This window comes from Elephantulus edwardii, unplaced genomic scaffold (genome assembly GCF_000299155.1).
Source record: "Elephantulus edwardii isolate Elephantulus edwardi_28Jun2011 unplaced genomic scaffold, EleEdw1.0 scaffold00008, whole genome shotgun sequence".
NCBI classification, from domain to species: domain Eukaryota; kingdom Metazoa; phylum Chordata; class Mammalia; order Macroscelidea; family Macroscelididae; genus Elephantulus; species Elephantulus edwardii.
Genome location: NW_006399758.1, coordinates 32430091 through 32453501, shown reverse-complemented (window position 1 = coordinate 32453501; position 23411 = coordinate 32430091). Strand labels below are relative to the sequence as shown.

The following is a 23411-nucleotide window of genomic DNA, read 5'->3' as shown; positions in this document are numbered from 1 at the left end:
TTCACCGTCTAAGTCTGAAAATTGTCTTAACAAGATTGGAGAAAATTATTACTAAATGCTAACCAGATCTTCATAGAGGGAATCATGACATAGGATGACTATAGAAAGGATCACGTAATAAGGCAGAGAAATGACCTAATGAAGATATGAAAGAAGACAATGGGGTAACTGATAAATGAGGTACAAGTGTACTTAGAAGGAAACTCCTGAGAAGCACAGGGGGACTCTCAGCTTTTACAGATCAGTTCGGCAGTAGGAATCAAAACTGTTCCAAAGGCACATAAACATTGCCATTCCTTCTATTTCTTTATTTTATTCCAAGGAATAATAATTTATCTGAAAACAGATTTAGCATCAAATGTTTATGTAGCACAAAACTTAAAAAAATCTCCTTCCAAGTATTATAATAGTAATAAGAATAATAAACAAGTGGTTATTAAAATTGTAAAAATATTTATTTACACTATGACTATAACAGGATTTAAGAAAACACATTAACTCATATGCTAGACAGAAATTCTTTCTAGTTGGTCAGCTTGTACATAAACAATTTTGCATTTTCTTAAAAATTCTTCTTCTATGAAAAAAATTTTTCTTCTGTGGACTTTTTTAAAAAGTAGAAAAAAGTAGTTACATCATTGAGAAGCTGAGAAATTTGATCCTCTATTTTCAGAAGTTTTATCTCATTTTGAAAATCGTTTTCATGATTAATTTTCTCTGGCTCAGAAGATGGACACACTGAATCAATGGACGTCAAGACAGTGTCTGTTGGTGTACATGTAAACTGATCCACAGGTACTTGTTGATCGATGTTTGGCATTACCACCGGCGTACTATCTCTGGTCTGCAACACAGAAACCAAAAGCCTTTTCATGTACATTTATTAATTAAAAGATGAACACAATTTTTGAATTGGGTAAAAAAAAAAAACCGTACCTCTTCTTCACTTACGAGGGGACAATCAGAAGAAACTAAATTATCCAAGAGACCTTCTAAACACTGTAAGTGGGATAAATTTATTTCTGACAAATCAACTGGTTCACCAAATATGTTCTTACAATCCAGGATTCTAAGCTGTGGCAAAGTCTGCAGAATGATTGCTCTGTACCCTTGGAAACAAATCAGTCAAAATGGAAAGTCAAACATTAAAAAAAGGAATGAATTATTTCTAGAACATTTAATTAGTGAGCAAATGTCATCATCTGGATGATAAACTGAGTCCCAGAATACAATTAATACACTTGTAAGAAAAGCCACTTATTCCTTCTCCAGGAAATAGTCACTAAACACAAAATAAACAAAGCACTTTCAAACTCCTCCCAGAATCTCTCTTAATTGACCCCATTTCAAGCTATCAAGGATTTAATTTTACTTGAATGTATAATCAAAGTCCATGGAAGCAGCAGTTGAGAAATAAACTACCACACTGGGCAATCTGCTACAAATGCTCTTTTAAGTGTTTCAGACACAAAGATATCAAGGTGCAACTGACCCAAACCTTGGTATTTTCAATTTCTGCCGTGCATACGTAAACTGGAGAAGACCAGAAGTCTTTGAATTATGCTGACAAAGAATCCTAACTGTACTATTAACTGCAGAAGAATGAACAAATTTATCTTTAAAAGTTTCTTAGAATGTTTCTTAGAAGCGTGAATGGCAAAGACTTTGTCTCATATAATTTGGACATGTTATTAAGAGGGACCAGTCTCTGGGAAACGACAAACTTGCTTGGCAGACAGTCAGAAAAAGAAAAAGAAAAAAAAAGACCCTCAAGATGGCCTAACACAGTGACTGCAAAATGGGCTCAAACAGTAATGACTGTGAGGACAGTAAAAGACCAGCAAGTGTTTCATCTTTTGTATAAAGGGACGTTATGTATTAAGGCTAACTTGACAGTAATTAACAAGCAATTGGTGGCCTCGTGATAAGGAGCTGCACTGCCACCCCAAAGGAACAAAGCTCAAATCCACCAGATGCTTTGTGGGAGAAAGGGGTGCAATCTCCTGCCTTTGAAAACCTACTGGAAGGTCAGTTATTTGTCAATTTCAACCTGACAGTACATAATAACAACTTTTTTGTTGTTGAAAAGTTTAAATAATTTATTAAAATGTTTTTAAAATTAATTTTCATGAACGCTTACAGAGATTTTGGAATAATAACAACTTTTAAATATATTATACACAGGTAAAACAAGAAATATCAAGAGAAACCTTTATGAAACAAACACATTTAATAAAATGAAAATAAAGCATACTAAAATTTGTGGAGCACAACTGAGAGGATATTTTACAGCACCAAAGTTATTATTTAGAAAGGTGAAGAATCTCAAATCATCATGTCTACTTCAAAAACCTAAGTACCAGATACCGAGACCAAGAGGCTACTGGGCAAATGGAACAAGTGAACACTGCATGGTTTAATTAAGAAAGGTGTTTGTCAGTATTGTATCCTTGCTCCATACCTATTCAATCTGTATGCGGAGCAAATTATTCAAGAAGCTGGTCTCTAAGAAGAAGAATGCGTTATCAGAATTGGAGGAAGGTTCATGATGTACCAACATTTGTTATTGCTGATGATACAACCTTACTCACTGAAAGTGAGGAAGACTTGAAGAGCTCGCTGCAGAAGAGCAGACTGCAGCTGTCAATATGGACTGCATCTCAATGTCAAGAAAAGAAAAATTCTCACCACTATACCAAAAGACAATATCATGATAGATGGGGAAACATTAAAACTGTCAACAACTTCATCTTACTTAGATCAATTATCATTACACTCAGGAAGGAAACTGAGAGATGTATTACACTGAGAAAGTCTGCAGTCAGGGACCTCTCAAAATTATTGAGGAACAAAGATGTTAGTTTGAAGATTAAGGTGTGTATGCCTGCTTCAGGCCATGGCCTTTTCAATCACTTGCTATGCTGCTGAAAGTTGGACAATGAATAAGGAAGACAGAAGAAGAATTGTTGCCTTTGAACAGTGGTGTTGGCATACTGACTGTGCCATGGACTCCAAATGAAGGTGCAGCCACAATGCTCCCTGGAGGCAAAGATGATAAAGTTTTGTCTCACATACTTTGGTCATGTTGCTAGGAGAGGCTATTCCTCAGAGAGCAACATCATGCTCAAAAAGGTTGAGGGATGGCAAAAGAGAGGAAGACTCTCAACCAGGTGGACGTCCCCAATGACTGCAGCTATGGGCTCAAGTGTGCCAGACATTGTGAGGAAGGCACAGAATAGGTCTGTGATCTGTTGTTCATAGCATTGCAATGAGTCGTACCTGAATCAAGAGCACCTAACAAAAACAAAATTCTGTCATCAAATATATTGATATTCCTCTGAGGAAAAAAATATTATTGACTCTACGTAGGATAAATAACATTGAGAGCTCTGATGGCACAGTGGTAAGGAATTGTGCTGCCAATGCAAAGGTGTGCAGTTCGAATCCAACAGCTGCTCCACAGGAGAAAAAATGGGCAGTCAACAATTTATGTGCGATTTACTGCCTTTAAAAACCCACTGGAGGGTCTGGCATGGGTTGGTTCTGACTTGATGGTCCATAACAACAATGAGCAATTATCTTCTTTAACCTTTCATAAAATAGCTTTAGAGATATAAATACACAAATCACTAGCAACTTATTCTGGACAGGAAACAAAAGCATCTTCTGTTAATGTTTCGTTATTTTTCTTAGATCTTAGTTAACGTTTAGTTATACTCTTAGATATTTTACTTTATTCTTAAATTATGACTTGACTGATAGTTTACAAAGCAAATTAATTTTTCACCCAATCATTCATACACGTTTAGAACAGTAATTAGAATATACACAATTTAACTGCATGTTTCCTGCTTCCTCCTATCTCTGGTTTCTATTAATCCTCCTAAACCTGTATCTTCCTTTTTAGTGATAGTTTCCTTACTGGATATTGTCTTGGCCTTCTATCACTTTAACATGTCTACTTTTAGTTAACTAATTTTTACTTTCCTCTCCCTTCCTTTCTACCCTTGGTAATCATCTAAGAATGAGTCTGTAAATTTTTCCTTAGCTTTTTAAATTAGTGGTCTTTATTCATCAAAGAGCTGGACAATGACCAAGGATGAAAGAAGAATCAATGCTTTTGAGTTGTGGTGCTTGAACATACCATGGACTGCTAAGATAACAAATAGGTTTGTCTTGGAAAGGGTGAAACTAAGCTGTTCCTTGGAGTCAAGGATTTTGAAGCTCCATCACACATACTTTGCACACATGGCCAGGAGGGACCAGTCCTTGGAGGAGGACATCATGCTTGGAAAAGTGGAGAGACAGAGCAGGAGAGAAAGACCCTGGATGACATGAATTGACTCAGTGACTGTTTTAGTGTTATATAAGGGTAATGAGGGTAGGAGTGTTAGAGATAGTGAGACTGGCTCAAGATAGGGCAGAGTTCAGAGCTATTATACACAGCTATGAGTCACAGGCAACTCGACCCTGAACACTTAGCATAACGTACTCTACATTAATTTATGTCTAAATTATGCAATTAAAAAATTTTTTTCTACTAGTTTATTTACAAAATTTGAATACATTTTTTTCCAGAACAAATTCTTTCAATTTCCCTCCCCGCCCCCCCGCACCATCAAATTCATTATGCAGTTAGTATTCCATTGTGTGAATGTACTGTAGTTACTCTAGTCATTTACACCTTAGTGGAGGAACACCTGGGTTGTTTCCATCTCTTTGCTAATTGTGTGTTTATATATATTTTTTCTAATAATGTAAAGATTATAAATAATGCTGCAATGGACATGAATGTGAATCTATTCCATAAGTTGTGCTCTATCTCTTATGTCTCAGGATACATACTTAGGAGTGTGACTGCTGGATCAAACTGTATTTTTATTTCTAGCTTTAGAAGGAAACGCCAAACTGCTCTCCATGGTGGTTTCACCTTTTTCCATTCTCACCAGCAGTGTATAAGAGTTCTGATCATGACTTTATCAACGTTTGTTTTAGTGTTATATCTAATGTTGTTATTATTGCTGGTATGAAATGCTAACATCTTTCTAATAGCTAGTGATCTTCGGCATTTCTTCATACATTCGTTGGACATCCAAATGTCTTCTTTGGTGAAATCACCCATGTCCTCTGCTCAGTTTGTATGTAAGCTGTCTTTTTCTTGTTAAGATATTAGACTTTTCTATAAATTTTAAAGTTGAGTTCCTTGTCAGATATGTTGTTCCCAAATATTTTCACCAGTAAATAAGTTCTACTTTTGGTCTTTTCAGATACATCTTTACACTTAACGATTTAATTTTTTAGAAGGTCCCATTTATCTAGTTTTTCCTCTTCTGATGGCACACTTTCAGTAATACCTGATAGTGTACTGATACCATGGATTAAAGAGTTCTGCTTAATTTCAACATACATAAAAGCCCACAATAACCCCCCTCATCTGTGCAGAGATGATTTTGACTCATGGTGACCCTTCATTGGGTTTCTGAGGTGGTAAATCTAATTGGGAGCAGATTGCCCATCCTTCTCCAGTGGGGTAACTAGTGGCTTCAAATCACTAATCCTTAGTTCAGTCCAACACATAATCTGGTACGCTATCAAGGGTCCCTGTCTACTGTACATCTTATTTAATAGATATACATAAATTAGGATGTTATGGTTAACACATAGTCAGAATTCCTTCAGTGAGGCCTCTAACATTAATAAATCAAAGGTCTCACTCTTTAAAATCCATACAACTAATATTAAGATAAGATTACTGAGTATTATGGAACAATATATTTACGTTCCCTAAGTACATTGTTGTTGCTGTTATAAAGTGCTATCAAGTCGATCACAACTCATAGTGACCCAATGAACAAAAGACCTTAACCCAGTTCTGCTAACTATTGTTGTTTCTCCAAGTTCATAGAGTTTGCAGAGGCATGTTTAAGAAGTGCATGCCACTCCTGCTTCCAAGCCTGTCTTAATCTGGGAGCTCCACCAAACACTGTTAACCACGTGTAACTGTTATGGCATTTGAGACACCAATGGCACAGTATTGAGTATCATAGTAATCCCAAGTTTCCTCAGTCCAGCAAACTGACAGAGCAATGCTGTACCACTAAGAGAATGTTCATTATAAACACAAATGAACACTAGGCCCTTGGGCCCAAAGAAATTTTTAAAAAAACAGCCAGCGCACCAGGCCTTGATTGGCTCCAAAAAAGAGGCCCCTGGCCCACAGCTCACTACCAGCCAAAACCATCCAATCCAATCTGCTCACACACAATATTAGTTTATATTAATGATTTTTTAACATTCTTTTATCAGCAGAACAACCCAACCACAAGAATGTGGCTCCTCCAGATGGGGAACCTTGTTTTTTGTATCTCTCTGGCCTGCCATAGTACCAAGGTAAAAGAAGATACTAAAATACACTGTTGTTGTTCTTATTAAACATAAGAACTGTGTGACAAATTAACAGGAATCTGGTGTTTGGGGTCATGTTTTTTGTTAGGTGTTTTGACTCATAGACTGTCCGAAAAACAGAATAAAACACTGCCTCATGGTGCACCAATCTCACAATTATTGCTATGTTTGAGTCCACTCTTGCAGACATTGTGTCAACCCATCCTGCTGAAGGTCTTCCTCTTTAGAATACTTGAAATAAATTTATTAGATCTGTGGAAAGAGATGATGGAGAGGCTCGATATCATCAGTCTGAACAAGGTAAGGGCCTTCAGGGTAACAGATGATATGAGGTAACTGTTCATATTCAAGTTCAACTTGAAGCTGAAGAAAAGTAAAACCAGTCTTTGGGATTTAAATTATTGCCCTAAGTATATCCCATGTGAATTTAGTGAGGAAAGAAGGGAAATAAAGAAAAGAACAAAATATGTATTAGAAGAAACTCTGGAACATGTACTAGAATAAAGAGACGTGACATGAATGAAGAAATAATAAAAAGATAAACCAAAGACTTCAAAGGGTGGCATAAAAAGACAAAATTTAATACTGAAATGTGCAAATCACTAAAGTTAGAAAGCAAACAGACTGGGCATTTATTTATCTGAAGACTGAAGGAAAACAATGAAAGCCTCAAGTTGTAATACTGAGTGATCTATTGCTACTATCAGACAGATCCTGACTGAAAGCAGAGAATAGCAGAATGAAATTTACTTGTGCTTTATTAATTAAATATTTAGAGTCTGTGGATCATAGTAAATTATGGATAATATTGAGAAGAATGAGAATTCTAGAAAACTTCATTATGTTCATGTAGAACCTGTACATGAACTAAAAAAACTACTGTTTGACTTTAACAGGGAAATTCTGCCTGGTTTAAAATCAGGTAAAGTGTGTGTTAGGGTTATACCCTTTTCTGTACCATATCTATTCCATTTGTATACTAAGCAAATAATCTGAGAAATGGACTACATGAAGCATGTGGCAACAGGATTGGAGGAAGACGCAATAACCTGCATGATTTAGATGACACAACCTTGATGGCCAGAAGTGAAGAGGACTCAAAGCACTTACTGAAGAAGATCAAAGACTACAGCTTCCAGAAATGGACTGTACTTCAGTATCAAGAAACCAAAAATCTTCAAAATGGAACGAATAGCCAACTTTATGTTAAATGGAGAAAAGACTGAAATCATCAAGGATTTACTTGTATTTAGATCTATAATCAACACTGACAGTAGCTGCAGTTAAGAAATCAAAAGATGTGTAACTCTGGACAAATCAACTGTGAAGGAATTTTTTAAAGTGCTAAAAAACCATCACATCAAAGACCAATTTGAACCTGTCCCAAGCCATGAGGGATTCAATTGTCCTATATGCAGGTAAAAGCTGTCCAATGAATAAGGAATACCAAAGAAGAAATGATGTCTTTGAATTGTGGTGGTGGCAGAGTACAAAAAATATCGTGTTGTTATTGTTAGGTGCCACAGAGTCGAGTAAGACTCACAGTGAATCTTATGAAGAACAGATCTGAATATTTTCCTATCCTGTGCCATCCTAACAATCTCTCACACGTGAGCCTATTGCTGTAGTCACTGTGCCAATCCATTTGGTTGAGAGATTTCCTCTCTTTTGCCTTTCCTCCGCCTTACCCAGCATGGTGTCCCTCTCCAAGGAATAACCATTCCTAGCAACATGCCCAAATATGTGAGACAAAGCTTTTATGATCTTTGCCTCCAAGGAGTACTCTGGCTGCACCTTCTCCAAGACGTAACTTTTTGATCTTTTGGTAATTCATGGGAGGTTCAGTACTCTTCTCCAAAACAACTCAAAGGCAAGAATTCTTCTTCTGCCATCCTTATTCATTGTTTAGCTCTCAGCAGCATAGCAAGTGATTGAAAAGACAATGGCCTGAATCAGGCACATTTTAATGTTCAAACTAAAAATCAATGCTGTTCAATAGTTTAGAGAGGTCTCCATCAGCAGACTTTCCCAGTGCATATCCATCTCCTGGCTGCTGGTGCCAAGGATATTGACTGGATATAAGTAAGATGAAGTCATTGATAATTTCAATCTTTTCTCCATCTGTCATAATGTTATCTATTGGTCTAGTGGTGTGAATTTTTTTCTCTTGATGATGAGATGCAATCCATATTGAAGGTTTTAGTCTTTGATCTTCTGCAGCAAGTGTTTCAATTCCTCTTACCTTTCAGCAAGCAAAGTTGCATCATCTGCAAACCAAAGGTTATAGATGAGTCTTTCTCCAATCCTTACGACACATTCTTCTTCGCAGATCCAGCTTCTTGAATAATTTGCTCAGGACAGTTTGAATATACCATGCCATGCAAAATAACAGAGGACTGAATATACCATTGTTGTTTAGTGCCATCGAGTTATCACCCATAGTGAGACTATGAATAACAAGTCAGAACCCTGTCCTATACACTATGCCATCCTCACCTCATACCTCCTTACATTCTAGAACCCACTGCAGCAGTCATTGTGTCAATTCACTTGGTCAAGGGTCTTTCTCTCCTTCAGTGACTCTCCACCTTTCCAAGCATTATGTCTCTCTCCAAGAATAGCCCCTCTGAGCAACATACCCAAAATACGGGAGACTAAGCCTCATCATCCTTGCCTCCAACGAGCACTCTGGCTGCACTTTCCAAGACACATGTTTTGTTCTTTTGACTGTCCATGGGATGTTCAGTGCTCTTCTCTAACACCACAGCTCAAAGGCATCAATTCTTTTTCTGTCATCCTTATTCACTGTCCAGCTCTCAGATGCACAGCAAGTGACTGGAAAGACCAGGGCCTGAATTAGACATACTTTAGTACTCAAATTGACATTATTACTCCTCAATAATTTAGAGAGGTCCCTAACCACAGACTTGTCCAGTGCAATACGTTTCATGATTTCATGACTGCTGGTACCAAGGGTATAGTAAGCCATACTGCAGCCATTTTATGCCAGGTTCAAATGTGCCGAGCTGTTTATCAGCGTAGTTTGATGTTTAAAGGGGAGCAAGGACAAGTTTGATCTTCCTTGTACCCCAAGGCTAAGTGGGGATATGGAGAATAGAATGTCCCTCCCTAAAGACTGTTTGAATGGCCTTGCCTGCTGCTGATAAACCTTGCAGGTGGCAGGGATATCAAAACAAATGTATTGTTGGTCTTAAAGCTGAGTTGTTTTTCTGTTAACTGCAAAAAGAATATAAGAAAGGAGTTCAATAATAAACTTTGCCATCCACCATCAGCTGGTAGCCTCTCTGTGTCTTCTTTAATCCACGTCTTTTCCTCTGGGTATCCAGATCAATATAATGAGGCTGGACCCTGTTACAAGGGTGTTAATTGCAGATACAAGTTAAGATGAAGTTGTTGAGAGTTTCAATCTTTTATCCATCTATCACGATGTTGCCCGTCAGTCCAGGGGTAAAAATCTTTATCTTCTTGACACTGAGATGCAATCCATATGGAAGACTGTATTTTTTGATTCTCTGAAACAAGTGCTTCAAAACCTCCTAATTTTCAGCAATCAAGTTTGTGTCATCTGCACAATGTAGGTTACTACTCATCTCTCCCTCTGATCCTGAAGCCATATTCTTCTTCACAGAGTCCAGTTTCTCAAATAATTTGCTTAGCACACAGACTGAATAGGTATGAAAAGCGAATACATTCCTCTCTTAATTTCATACCTTGCAGTACTCCCTTGTTCTGTTCACACAACAGCCTCCTGGTCTAGGTACAGGTTTCACACAGGCATAATTAAGTGCTCTAGGATTCCCATTCTTCTCAATGTTAGCCATAACTTGTTATGATCCACAGTCAAATGCCTTTCTTTGGTTAGTCAATAAAGCACAAATCAGTTTCTGGTATTCTTTACTTTCAGCCATGATCATCTGACATCAGCAATGATATATATCCCTGGTGCTGTGGCACCAAAGGATATCAACATAATAAATAAATCTGTATTTGAAGAGTGCAGTACTTAGAGATAAGGGTGGTGAGACTTCATCTCATATACTATGGGAATGTAATCATGAGTCATTGAAGAGGTGACCCCTGCTCAGTAAAGTACAAAGTCAGCAAAGGAGAGAAAGCTCTTCAAGGACATGGAGTGACACAGTGATAAAACAAAGGGCCTGAGCAAAGCAAGACTGTGAAGATGGCACAGGATTTGGTGAGGTTTCTTCTATCTGCTGGGACACAGGGTCACTATGGCTTAAAATTGATGGCATCTAACAGTAACAACATGGACAAAATACTAAATCATGAAGGAAGTATCGACAGAAGATAAAAGGAATACAAAGCCATCATACTAAAAAAGAAGTAGCTGATGCTCAATTTGTTTTTTAAAAAAAAAACCAGACCATGTCCCCAGAGCTGACAGCAACCGGGAGAGGCCCCAGCAGAGTGCCTACAGCGGCCCCTGCTGGCCAAGCCTGAATCCACAGTGGTGGGAGGGCCCCAACACCTGATAAGGTGCTCAGAAAAATACAGCAAGGGCAGGCAAAAAACTCGCTGCTTGTTCTGTTATGCATTATTAATACCATATTCTGCTTTAAAAAGAAACATCAGTAACTCTCCTGTTTCTTGGCGTTCTGTAATTTCACCGGAGTAGAGGGGACCTCCCTCTGTTTCCGAAAAAGCAAAAAAACAAAACAAAACCAAAAAAGTCTCAGACCAAACCAACTGCCACTGAGCTGCTTTTAACTCATAGTACCCTTCTATCAACTTTCCGAAGGTGTGTATCTTTCTTTACAGGTGGAGAGTGCCCTTCTTTCTTCTGTGGAGCAGCTGGTAAATTCAAAACACCAATTTTTTGGATAGGAGGTCAGTGCTGTAATGGACTACACCACCAGGGCTTCTTTCATGCATTTTAGAGGCAGCACTGATAAAAAATTACCAGGTTTGAAGGAAGAAGTCCAAGGTGCATTTAAAGCATTCGTTTTAAAAGGTGCTAGAACTGATGAAATATTCATTTAGAGGTTTCAACAAAAGGATGCAAAACTAGAGGTACTCACTAGCATATGCAGAAGAATCTGAAAGGAAGCTACGTGGCCAGCTTCCTGAAAGAGATCCCTATCTGTGTTTATTCCAAAGAAAGGTTATCCAACAGAAAGTGCAAATTCTAAAATAATATCATTAATGTCACATGTTCGTAAAATGTTGTTGAAGATAATTTTAAAAAGTATTGTAGCAACATAGACAGGGAACTGCCAGAAATTCACGTTGTATTTAGAAAAGGTCATGGAACAAGGGGTATCATGGATGTCACATGAATCTTGGCTGTAAGTAGAGCAAACCAGAAAGATGCCCACTAATGTCATACTTTGCAACTGTATCACAACAGATTATGGATAACATTGTGAAAAGTGAGAAATTTAAACATTTAATTGTGCTCATGCAAATGATATGCATAGACCAAGAGGCAGTTGTTTGAACAGAACACGTAGCTAGGACATTATTTAAAATCAGGAAAGGTGTACATCAGGGCTGTAGTTTTCCCCTAAATTCAATCGAGATGTTAAGCAAATAATTTGGGAAGATTATATAAAGAATTCAGCATCAGGATAGGAAGAAGACTCAATAATCTATAACAGGCAGATGATTTAATCTTGACTCGTTAAAGTGATTAGGATTTATCTAGTTTTGGCATGTGGACAGGGCAATCGATCCTTGGAGAAGGACACCATGCTCAGAAGGGTGGAGGGACAGTGCAGGAGAGGAAGACCACGATGGATTGATACAGTGACTAGGGCAATGGGGGTAAGTGTGTCCAAGTCAGTGAGACTGACTCAGGACAGGTCAGGATTCAGAGCTGTTATACACAGGATGGCTATCAGTCATAGGTGACTTGATAGCACCTAACAATGATGACGATAATGACAACAACAACAGCCTTTAGTTAGGATAGCAACTCAACAAAACAGAAAAGAAAAATCATCACAACCGGACCAGTAAGCAACACTGATTAATGGAGAAAAGACTGAAGTTGTCAGAATTAGGGTAACAGGAACCTCTTAACCCTAAATTGAAATGGTAACATTTGAGATGATACCATTGGGTGCCTTTGAGTCAACCACACATTCACAGTGAACCTGTGGGAACCCTGCCCAATCCTTCAGCATCCTCATACACACAATCTTGGCCATGTTCCAATCCACTGCTGTAGTTCTTGTGCCAACCTATCTTGTAAATGATCTGAGTTTGAAAATAGCAGTTTTGTCTACATTAACTTCATTAATATCAAGAATTTGGAATTTCTGAATGAAATCCAATGGTATTTTAGAAACATTATCTCTGTATCTTAGCAGATCAGATTTCAGGCTTTAAAAAATATTTTCTTACTAATACTTTTGCAGTTTAAAATTAAAAATGTACATTGTAAAGTTTTCCTAGCATTTTCTGATTTCCAGCTACCCAGATCGCTTTCTTGGAACTAATTTGGTAGTTTCTTTTCAAATAGTTTCTATATATATAGTTAATCAAATAATGTATTCTTTTCAAACAAATGATAGCCTCTTATAGACAATATCTTGCAACTTTCCTGCTTTTCTTTCTCCTAACAATAGAAATAACTGCCCATCAGTAAATATTCTCTACTTTTTTAAAAGGTTGACCGTATTATAATATACCATAAGATTCTTTCTTGTCATCTTAACCTTATTTTTTAACCATGCAACAATACCTTTATTAAGATTTTGAACAGGTTCAGTTATTACTGAAACTGAAAATTCCTAAACTTACAGTGAGATAAAAGGCTATTGTGCAAAGTTAATGTCATCCATTGGGCACTTTGAAAGTAAGACTGAAGAATAATTGACACCCCCCCCCCCACCAAGATGAAGACTAAGGTTGACTCTTTGTAGTAAGAATCATTTTCCAGACTGTTGTCATACATATAATGTCTAATCATATATTCCTTTTGGATACTTCTCATCTATCCAGTCTTTTCATCTCAACAACCCATGTCTGTTCTATATTAAAACAGCAGTGTTATCCAGTATTTGTTGTTTTGTGACTAAGGTATTTCACTGAGCATAGTGTCTTCCAAGCTCACCCATGTTGTGTAGTGTTTTACAAGTTCATGGTTTTTCAATGCTGTGTAATATTCCATTGTGTGAATGTACCATAGTTTTTCTATCCATTTGTCTGTTAATGTGCACTTGAGCTGCTTCCTTCCATATCCTTGCTATTGTAAATAATACAACAATAAACACGGGTGTGCATGTATCTGTTTGAGTTGCAGCTCTGTTTTTTTTTTGGGTATATTTCCAGTAGTGGTATTGCTGGGTATGGTACCTCTTTTTCCAACTTTTTAAGAAAGCACCAGACCACCTTCCATAGGGGTTGTATCACTTTACATTCCCACTAGCAGTGAAGAAGAGTTCCAATCTGTCCACACCTTTCTAGCATTTTTTTTGCTGCCCTGTTGAATTCTGCTACTGTTGCTGGGTGTGTTTAACTTCTTGAGGAGCTGTTAAATTTCACTAACAAGGGCCATGGTTGTTGTCAGGCACTTTCAGGCTGGCTCTGACTCATGGTGAGACCCTATGCACAGTAGACTGTTCACTCTCCAGCGCCATCCTCACAATCTCTGCTGTGTGTCAGCCTCTCTGTTCCAGTCACTGTGTCAATCCATTTATCATTTAATTCGGTGGCATTTACTCATAAACACTACAGGGGGCCTACTGTTCAAAATAGCTTTCCTAGGCCATTGTCCTTGACTGTGTCATATGACTTGGCAGGAACATTCTATTAGAATGTGTTAGTCTAACAAAAAAAATTAATAAAAAAAAAATAAGAATGTGTTAGTCTATCCAGCAGAGTACTGGCTAGTTTCATCATTCCACTAGATTTAAAATGAGCAAGTTCAGTAGCAGAAATCTGGGAATCCTACTACCAGTAGAGAATGCAGCCCATCTCCTTTGGGGTCAGACATTCGAGTGCCAGTCAGATCTACAGGAGAGTAGTAGCAGCTAAAGCACAGAACCAGAGACCTGACCCGAGACAGAGCTAACCGGGGACTGCTATCCGATGGAGCCAAAGTTAGCAGCCTTGGCCCACGATTGCTAGAAAACTGGGGAACACGGTAACACTCTCTAACACTGAGCTAAATAAAGCTGTAAGGCTGAAGGGCCCACAAGCACACTTCAGAAGCTGTCCTGACTGAGAAATTTTATCTTGTGGCCAGCCTGAGTTGTAACCTGCTAGCTCCCCTAATAAGCCTCACAACTGTGAATATGGTTCTGGGAGATCTGAGTAAGCTATATTGCAACAGATTTTGGACAACAGTAAGATCACTGTTGGAATTTGTAGAAATAGGTGCAGTTCCCCCAGGCAGAATTAGCAGAGATCAGACACATCCATCCCCATCCGCCTATACTCTTTTTTTACAAACATAAGACCATTTAAATAGGGAAATTACTAGTCTATTAGTTCCATGTTCTTCCAATAGCAATTTCATGATCTATTTGTTTTAACAACCTATTTGCAATTATGATTTTTAAATATATAATAAAAATAAATCCAAATATCAAGGTTAAAATAAAAAGTTATAAATATTGAAGTTTTGAATATTAACCATTATAAAAGAGTTAATGTTCATACCTGGAATATGACAGACAGGATTATCATCTCCATTTTTTTCCAAAATAAGATTAGTCAGGAAGTGTAATCCTATCATACACTGTAGTAAGTGATGGATACTATCTATGCAATTACCATGTAAGTCAATATGTCTAAGTTTGTGCTTAATTCCATGAAGTGGGATCAACCCTGCAATAAAAAAAAAATCCTTTGATGCCAGAGTAATATTTTACTGTTAATTACAAATAAATGTCATACAGTTTACATTTTGAGGAATAAAGGAGATATACAGATACATTTACATGAGTCAGCTATATATTGCATAAAGCAACAGCTTTATATGCAGGAAATCATTACTGATTAACAGACATAAGCAGTATGTCTGCTAACTGCAGTTTACATCAATTTTGTCAGTTTGAGCATGAAATAAATAGTACCCTCATGATTTAGTTCCTTGATATTTCTTGAGCATTGTTATTGTTATGTGCAAGCAACTCATAGCAACCCTGTGTACAATAGCTCTGAATCCTGCTCTGTCCTGAGCCAACATTATTGTTTCTGACACACCTATCCCCATTACCCTTGTCATTAAGGGTCTTCCTCTCTTATGCTGTTCCTCCACCCTCCCAAGCATGATCTCCCTCTTCAAGGACTCGTCCCTCCTTGCAACATACCCAAAGTATGTCAGATGAAGCTAAGGTTATCTAAATCATAATGCTGGGAAGCAGATTTGTAGCTAATGCTACTGGTGCCCAGGACTAGATCTCCTTGGCCCACCTATGACTTCAGCTGCAACTTTGTAGATAAGAAGATGGCATAGCTAGGGGTAAAACAAAATTCCCTACTTTAAAGTCTTGGCAATAAAAAACAGAATGAAACAAAACAACCCCAGAATTTTTTTTTTTTTAAAAAAGAGATTACTTCAGCTTAAAGACAGGTGGTAGTGGTTGCTGTTATGTACCATCGAGTTGTTTGCAACTCATAGCGACCTGATATATAATAGCTCTGAACCTTGCTCTATCCTGAGCCAACATTTTTATCTCTGACACAGCTACCCCCATAACCCCAGTCACTGAGTCAATCCATCTCCTCCAGGGTGCTGTCCCTCTACCCTCCCAAGCATGATGCCGCTCTCTAAGACTGGTCCCTCCTTACAACATGCCCAAAGTATGCCAGAGCTTCAGAAGCCTTGCCTCCAAAGAGCAGCCTGGTTTCACCCTCTCCAGAACAAACCTGTTTGTTCTCCTAGTACCATTTTTTTTATAATACTAGTTTATTTACAAAATTTGAATACATTGTTTTCCAGAACAGATTCTTCTAATTTCTCTATTTTTTGCATACTAGGCACCTTATAAGGTGTTTTCTAATGAAGTATAAAAAAAAAAGTAAATGATTAAGACTGCTTTAAACAAATCCACCAGATGCTCTGCTGGAGAAGGAGGAACAATCTCCTCCTGTATCAGTCAGATCCGATTTGACGGTACACTCAAAAAAATAATGAAATAAATTTTTTTTTAAAAAAAGACTGCTTTAAACAATGATGATTATGAATATAAAAAAAATCTTCGCTAGTTCTAACATAATTTTAAGGATAGTACCAAACTTTGTTTACTTTATCAAGAATGTTACTTCAAAGAATTAAAAAACAGATAAAATGTTTAAGTCTTAGACATATTAGAAACAAAAAAGGAAAAGGAACATTATCTGGACACTGTTTAATAGAATCTAGAATGCTGTATACCTACACTTTTCAACATAGTAGCCACTAGCTATTAAATTAAGACGTTCAGCTCTTCAGTTGAAACACAAGATTAGTAGTCGCTGAATTGCACAGTACAGATACAGAGCATTTTATTACTGTAGAAAGTTTTATTGGAATAATTACTCTCTGTATAACTGTACATTAATCAATTATCTAATTATTCTCTCAAATCAGGACTTTCCCATCAAGGTTGTTTTCATGGGTTTTTTGTTTGTTTGTTTTTTCCTTTTTCCTGTACTAATATCTTTTGTCTTTATTATTCTTTGTCTTAGCACCACCAAGAAAGAATTGTTACTGAGACACATTCTCTAGATGGTATCTTTAGTCAAATTATTACCAATATGCTGAGTTGAGTCTAACTCATCATATATTATATTTAGTATTCTAGAAAACAAAAGTATATCTACTTACCACTAAGATCATTTATTCTGTTATAGGATAAATTCAGTGTGGTCAGATTAACTAGTTCTTCAAGTCCTAAAACAAAATAAAACCTTTATTATAGGATTTAAGAAATTAATTAGAGAAAGATAACATATTTTACTACTACTTCAGACTGTTTTGAAGAAAATCCAAAATTTGATAAGGGCTTTGTGGTTGTTTTTTTTAATTATTTTATTTTTGAAAGCAATTTTATTAGAATTAAAAAAGACATATTTTAAAAAATTTTATGCTATCTGGAAAATCACTTTATAAAAAAAGAAAGTTTGGATACTTTTTCAAAAGTTTCTAATAATATTCTACTCTTTTGCAAAGAAAAACATCTTAAAGAATCTGTTTTCTATAAAATAGCACATAAAAACAATTTACTAACCTTCTATTCTTGTGATCAAATTGCAGGCCAAATTCAAAGTGCATAGATTTGTCAATGTGCTTAGTCCTTCTATTTGACTTATTTGATTAGATGATAGATCTAAATGTTGTAAATTCCAAATATGATCAATGGCTTTGATTTTTGAAATATTATTGCAGTGAAGATTGATGGTATGAAGGGTTGAATCTAAAGACAATTCTGATAAGCTGTAAAGGAAAATGTATTATCAAAACCAAGTAAAAAGGGTAAAATCATGACCAAATAATTAGGATTAATAAAACAGCAATAGATAGCATGTGCTTACAATTCATTCTAAAATAAACTCCTCTCTTCTTACTTGTGGTAGCTGTGAAATAGAGGTTTCATTTATCACTTGAACCTGTATTTTGGACCATTTATACAAGTAAGTAAGCCACTAAGTGAGAGAGGTGAGACCCTACACATTTCTAGCTTCTAAATGCAAAACCACTAGCATACACAAACAAAAACAAAAAGCAGACAACCAAACATCAACACCCGAAATCCACTGCTGTCCAGCAGATTTTGACACATAGCAACTCTCTAGCAGGTGTCCAAGGCTGTGAATCTTAACAGGAGATTGCCTATCTCTTTTCCAAGGAGCTGTGGTGGGTTAAGAACTCCAGAGAAGAGCAGGGTTTTGGTTAACAGGGCAACACATTACAGGCTGTGCTTCCAGACCCTCTATAGTGTATGTTGCTGATGTGTGACATCAAGTCAGAACTGACCTATAGCAGACCCTCCAGTGAGTTTTCAGAGGCAGTATATCATACTAGCGGTAAGGAGTTGTACTGGTATCCTAAAGGGACATGGTTCAAATCCACCAGCTGCTCTGAGGGAGAAAGACGGACAATCTCCTTCCGTGTGGTTACTCCCTCTGAAAACCTGCCAAGGGTTGGTTCCCACTCGACAATTTATACAACAGCAACAAGGCACCAGAGCTCCCTCTACAGCATATAGTGAAAATAATATTGAATTATCAGTAATTGCAAAGTCTCTGAAATAGAAATCTGTGCTCTACCACTTCTATGTTGTGAGGAGTCCTGGTGATACAAGAGACTGGTGGTTTGAAACTACCAGCAGCTCCATGGGGGAAAGACATAGCAGTCCACTTCTGTAAAGATTTACAGAAAGGTTATTATTGTTGTTAAATGCCATAAAGTCTCCTGCAACTCACAGCGACCCCAGGTACAAAAGCTCTGAACCCTCCTCTATCCTGAGCCAACTTGATTGTCCCTGACACACCTACCTTCACTACCCCAGTCACTGATTAGTAATGCAGAAGCAAAAGACTCAGAAACTCTGTATAGCAAGTTATATCTTGTCCTCTAAGGTCACTATGATTCAGAACTGAAATAATGGCAGTAGATTTCATACTGTTTGGGGTTTAAACCTCTCTTGAGGATCAGCTTCCCCATCTCATTTAATCTTCATTATATAAAAGAGGATAATGAAGTTAATGGGAATTAAGCAATTTGCCCAAGTTCTTAAAGTTATCAAGCAACAGAGGCCAGCTTATAAATCCAGACAGCTGGCTATGATGTTAATCCCGTCATTGTCAATAAATTGCTATTTAATCCAGGATGGGGCTGAACTAAAAATAAATCACTTTTTATTGCTATTTCTGCTCAAGAAGTACTTGTGATGTCTTGCAGGAATTTAGAATGAACCTCTCCTAAATAGAACCTACTCTTTCATTCCTTTCTCCAAGGACATTATGCCTGGAAAGGTGTTAAGAAAGGAAAAGTGTAGAAGAAAGGGAGAAAGAAAATACGAGAACTGATAACATTTTTAAATGCTCTTATAATCTGTTAACATGGAAAACTAGGGTATACTTAACTCTAGGAAAAGCATGTTGTATTTCTTTCTGACATAATCTCCTGGAGCTAATATGACAGAAAATAGAAGTGCATTTTATTTATATTTCTGAACCTTTGACATGCTTTATCTCAATCACCTTATATTTTAGTGCTGTGTGATGTTACAACTGCTCCATCTGGAGAAAATCACTGCCTTAGACATAATAAAAAAAATATGCATATTATAAATAAAAACATTTTTTCACAAAAAAAAAAAGAAAGAAAGGAAAAGTGTAAGGCAGGTAGACCCACAACAAAAAGGACTGAAAAGGTGACTGTAAGAATGGGCTCAAGTGTGTCGGAGATGGTGAGGACAGTGCTTGGTTGAGATCTGCAGTTCATAGGGTTGCTATGAGTTACAATCGCCTTGATAGCACATAACACCTTTACTCCCTTAACTCCTACCATTTATAATAGGAACATCTGCAAAAAAAGAAGTTCCTGTACAGTGCACATAAATCAGAGCTGCTGAATGGCTGAATCAAAGGACCTGCTAGGAGAGAGAACACACACTATCTGGGCACCTGTTGTAGAAACTACTGTTGTTTGTTAACTGCAGTCAAGTAGGATGACTAGTAAGATGTGGATAAAAGTTCAAAATGGCAAGGGGAAAGGGACAAGGGGGCAGAGAGTAAAGAGGGGAGGAAATCACTAGGATAATAGAGTTTGATGAGCAAAAGTGGAGGGGATGCATGAAGGAATTAAGAAAGATCCACTAGGGACCTGAAAAGATGGGCAAGAGTCGTTATAGATCAATGGTAATTAATTTTATAAAATACGATGTACATGAATGATAGTTTGAAATACAATGTGACCATAGGAATGTATGAAATGCAAGGTACGTGAATGATACAGTGTTTATGAATTTTGTATGTAATCTAAGATAAAATAAAAATTAAAGTGGAGGGGGAAAAGTAAAAAAAAAGTAGCTTCTGTTGCATGGCAACCCTAATGCGCACCGGAGAACTGCCCTATAAGGTCTTTTGGGAGCAGTTCCCCAGACATATTTGAACCACCAGCCATTCAGCTAATAGACTAATACCCAGCTGTTAATGCTGTTCAGAGATTGCAGACACCATAGCAGCTACCAAAAAGCTGTGGGAAAGTTAACCTTGTCAGCAGAGAAGTGAGAAGTCTTACAGTTAGGAATTGGTTATAGAATTTTCAAGGCATTCCAGTTTGTTTCTAAAGTAATGCAAGTAATGAATCTGAAATTAAATAGCAATATTCTTTACATGTGGATGTTGTTAAGTACTGTTAAGTTGAGGACGACTTATTGCATCCCTACGATCTGAAGTCCTATCCTGTGCCTCATAATCTCTGACACACTTGAGCCCATTGCTGCAGTCACTGTCAATCCACCTAGTTGAGGTGACCCAGTCAGTCTTCTGCTGTCCCTCCACCTTTCCAAGCATCGTGTCCTTCTCCAAGGAACAGCCTCTCCTAGCAGCATGCCCACAATATCTGAGATGAATCTCACCATCCTTGCTCCAAGGAGCACTCCGGTTGCACCTTCTACAAGACATATCTGTTTGGTCTGGTTTGTCACTTGTACGATGAAAAAGATCACTACTTTGCAAAGTTGTGAGGACTGGTGATAAAGTGTATTATAAGCATATGAGCGTATATTGCAGACAGTCAATGAGAAAGATTACTATTAAATATAAAGATTTCTTAAAATCCCCCCCCCCGAGATCATATGTCAAATTTTAGACCAAGACCAGGACATGATGCTTTAGTTAGCAAATTTTATATTGATGATGGCCTAGTTCTAAGAAGCTGCACTGCAATTACAAAGGCACAAGGTTTGAATCTACCAGCTGCTCAGCAGAAGGATGGGCACTCTCCTCCCTTGAGATTTTCTGCCTAAGAAAACCCACTGGAGGGTCAGCTATGGGTCGGTTCCTTAGACTGTACTTAATAACAAAACATTAATGAGGGCGCACAATACAGGCACAGTGTGTGCAAAGGCACAGAGAAAGCGGCTTCCTGGAGCTAAAGCTGACCACAGAATGTTAACTGGAGAAATGGTATGAAAGGAGACTGGAAAGATAAGCAGAGACCGATTACTACTGCAGTAGCAAACACTTAGTACGTTGTGCACAAGTGAGTACAGATGCATGTATGCAAAGCTCTGTAGAAGCGGGATAATCTGAGGCTAAATCAATGAAGACCAGAGATCTTAGCTCCAGAGAGCTGCTGAACTGCCTGCCACATTTTTGTCAGTCTAAGAGGAACAAGGCAAACAAGGCAGAACTCGGAATCCCAACAATCAAAGGGCACACACACAAAATAAGAGCCAGGAAAAAAGCTCAACCAAATGAAACCCAAGAAGTGAGAGGTGTGGTCCTAAGTTGGTGAACAAGACGTCCTAAGATAACACCATATGAGATGCTGAAGGCATGAAAAGATCGAGGAAGCTAAGCCGAGTGTGTTTCTACCCAGGAACCGAGCTCCAGACTTCAGCTCGGCGGAGACCCCCCCGCCGCCCCCACGGCCAGCTCCCCACGCCGCCTCAGGGAGGCGCTGCACGCCGCGGGGTGCAGAGCGCCCTCTACCTCTGCAGGCCTTTGTCCAGGAGGCATAAATCTCCGCAGCTGCTGTCGACATCATTTTCGCCCTCCGCAGCCGCCGCCGCCTCCATGGCACCGGCGACGCGGAGCCGGGTGTTAACGGGCGCCCAGCTTAGTGTCCGAGAGCCCGGACACACCTCCCGGCGGGAGGGGGCGGGGCGAAGCTCCCCCACCCTTAACCGACAGCCCGGCTCTTTCCCGCCCTGGCGGCGCCGCAAAGCAAGTGGTCTACCACACCAAGGGCTTTCCGTACTTTCACGACAGTCTCGAGGCTTGCCGTAAAAGTCAAGCTTCTTGGAATTTTACTCCTTGGTGTTGCGAGCAGTGTACGTCCTCACACCTTCCACCCGCGAGCTGTTGTTGTAGAACTTTCTTGTTTTAGCTTTTGCACATTGGTTGACCTTTATTTCCTAGAACTGTGCCTATTTTATAAATTATCACTCCATGGACTAATGGCACCTCATGTCAATGTGTGAAACATTTGTTGGTGCTCTGAATTTTGCCAGGCACTTTCCTATAAAAGTAAAGCCTACTCTCTACGACGTCAGTCTGGAGACTAAGATGCACATGACACAGGCCATGGTCTTTGCAATCATATGCTATGCATCAGAGAACAGGAAAATAGGGATGAAAGAAGAATTGATGTCTTTGAGCTGTGGTGTTGGAGAAAGAAGAATGTTGAATATACCATGGACTGCTAGGAGAACAAACAGGTTCGACTGGCAAGAATTCTGAAGCTCCGTCTGACATACTTTGGACATGTTGCATGGAGGGACCAGTCACCACTGTGCAGAGCGTTCATAACTCAAGGGAAGAAACAGTTGTTATCTAGTAGGGAAAGTTACAGAAATAGCACCTGGACCTCTAAAAGTGTAATGTTACTTAAAAGAAAGTGATTGATGATTGAGCAGCCTTTCAAGGTCAAGGGAAGTTGTGCAAATGGAGGAATTCTAAGTGGGAAAACAATACCTATGTTATCGTGTAAATGATCGCTGTTAGTCGCAGTTGAGTACCTAGCAACAAGTTCATTATATTGAGAGTCCCTGGGTGATAGAAACTGTTAATGCTACTTTCAATAGTCCAGAAGTGTCTTGGAAGAAAAATCCTGGGGTGGGGAGAATCAGTTACTCAAAACCCTATGCAATATATTCTGATTATTAAAGCTATTACTCCTCATTTTGCTTGAGTTCCAATCTGAGCTCTACCTCGAATACTATATCTATTCTGTTGTTATTCTATTGCTCATAAGGTTTTCTGATGCCTACCGTTTAAGAAGTGAATGGTCAATCCTGCTTTCTAATCTCTCTTAATCTGAGAGCACTGCTGAGACCTGTCTACCATGGGTGACCCTT

At 38.2% G+C, this 23411-nt stretch overlaps 1 protein-coding gene across 1 annotated transcript in view; it reads right to left on the bottom strand.

The window, feature by feature from the left end:
- LRRCC1 (leucine rich repeat and coiled-coil centrosomal protein 1) overlaps nucleotides 1-22130 on the bottom strand; it is a 55196-nt gene extending 33066 nt beyond the window's left edge. Inside the window, exons 1-6 of the mRNA XM_006880509.1 lie at nucleotides 22045-22130; nucleotides 17610-17815; nucleotides 17207-17272; nucleotides 15055-15222; nucleotides 932-1109; nucleotides 635-839 (exon numbers count right to left, since the gene is read on the bottom strand). Coding sequence (XP_006880571.1) covers nucleotides 635-839; nucleotides 932-1109; nucleotides 15055-15222; nucleotides 17207-17272; nucleotides 17610-17815; nucleotides 22045-22130 — 909 coding nt within the window. The remainder of the gene's footprint in view (nucleotides 1-634; nucleotides 840-931; nucleotides 1110-15054; nucleotides 15223-17206; nucleotides 17273-17609; nucleotides 17816-22044) is intronic.
- Nucleotides 22131-23411: the final 1281 nt, after the last annotated feature.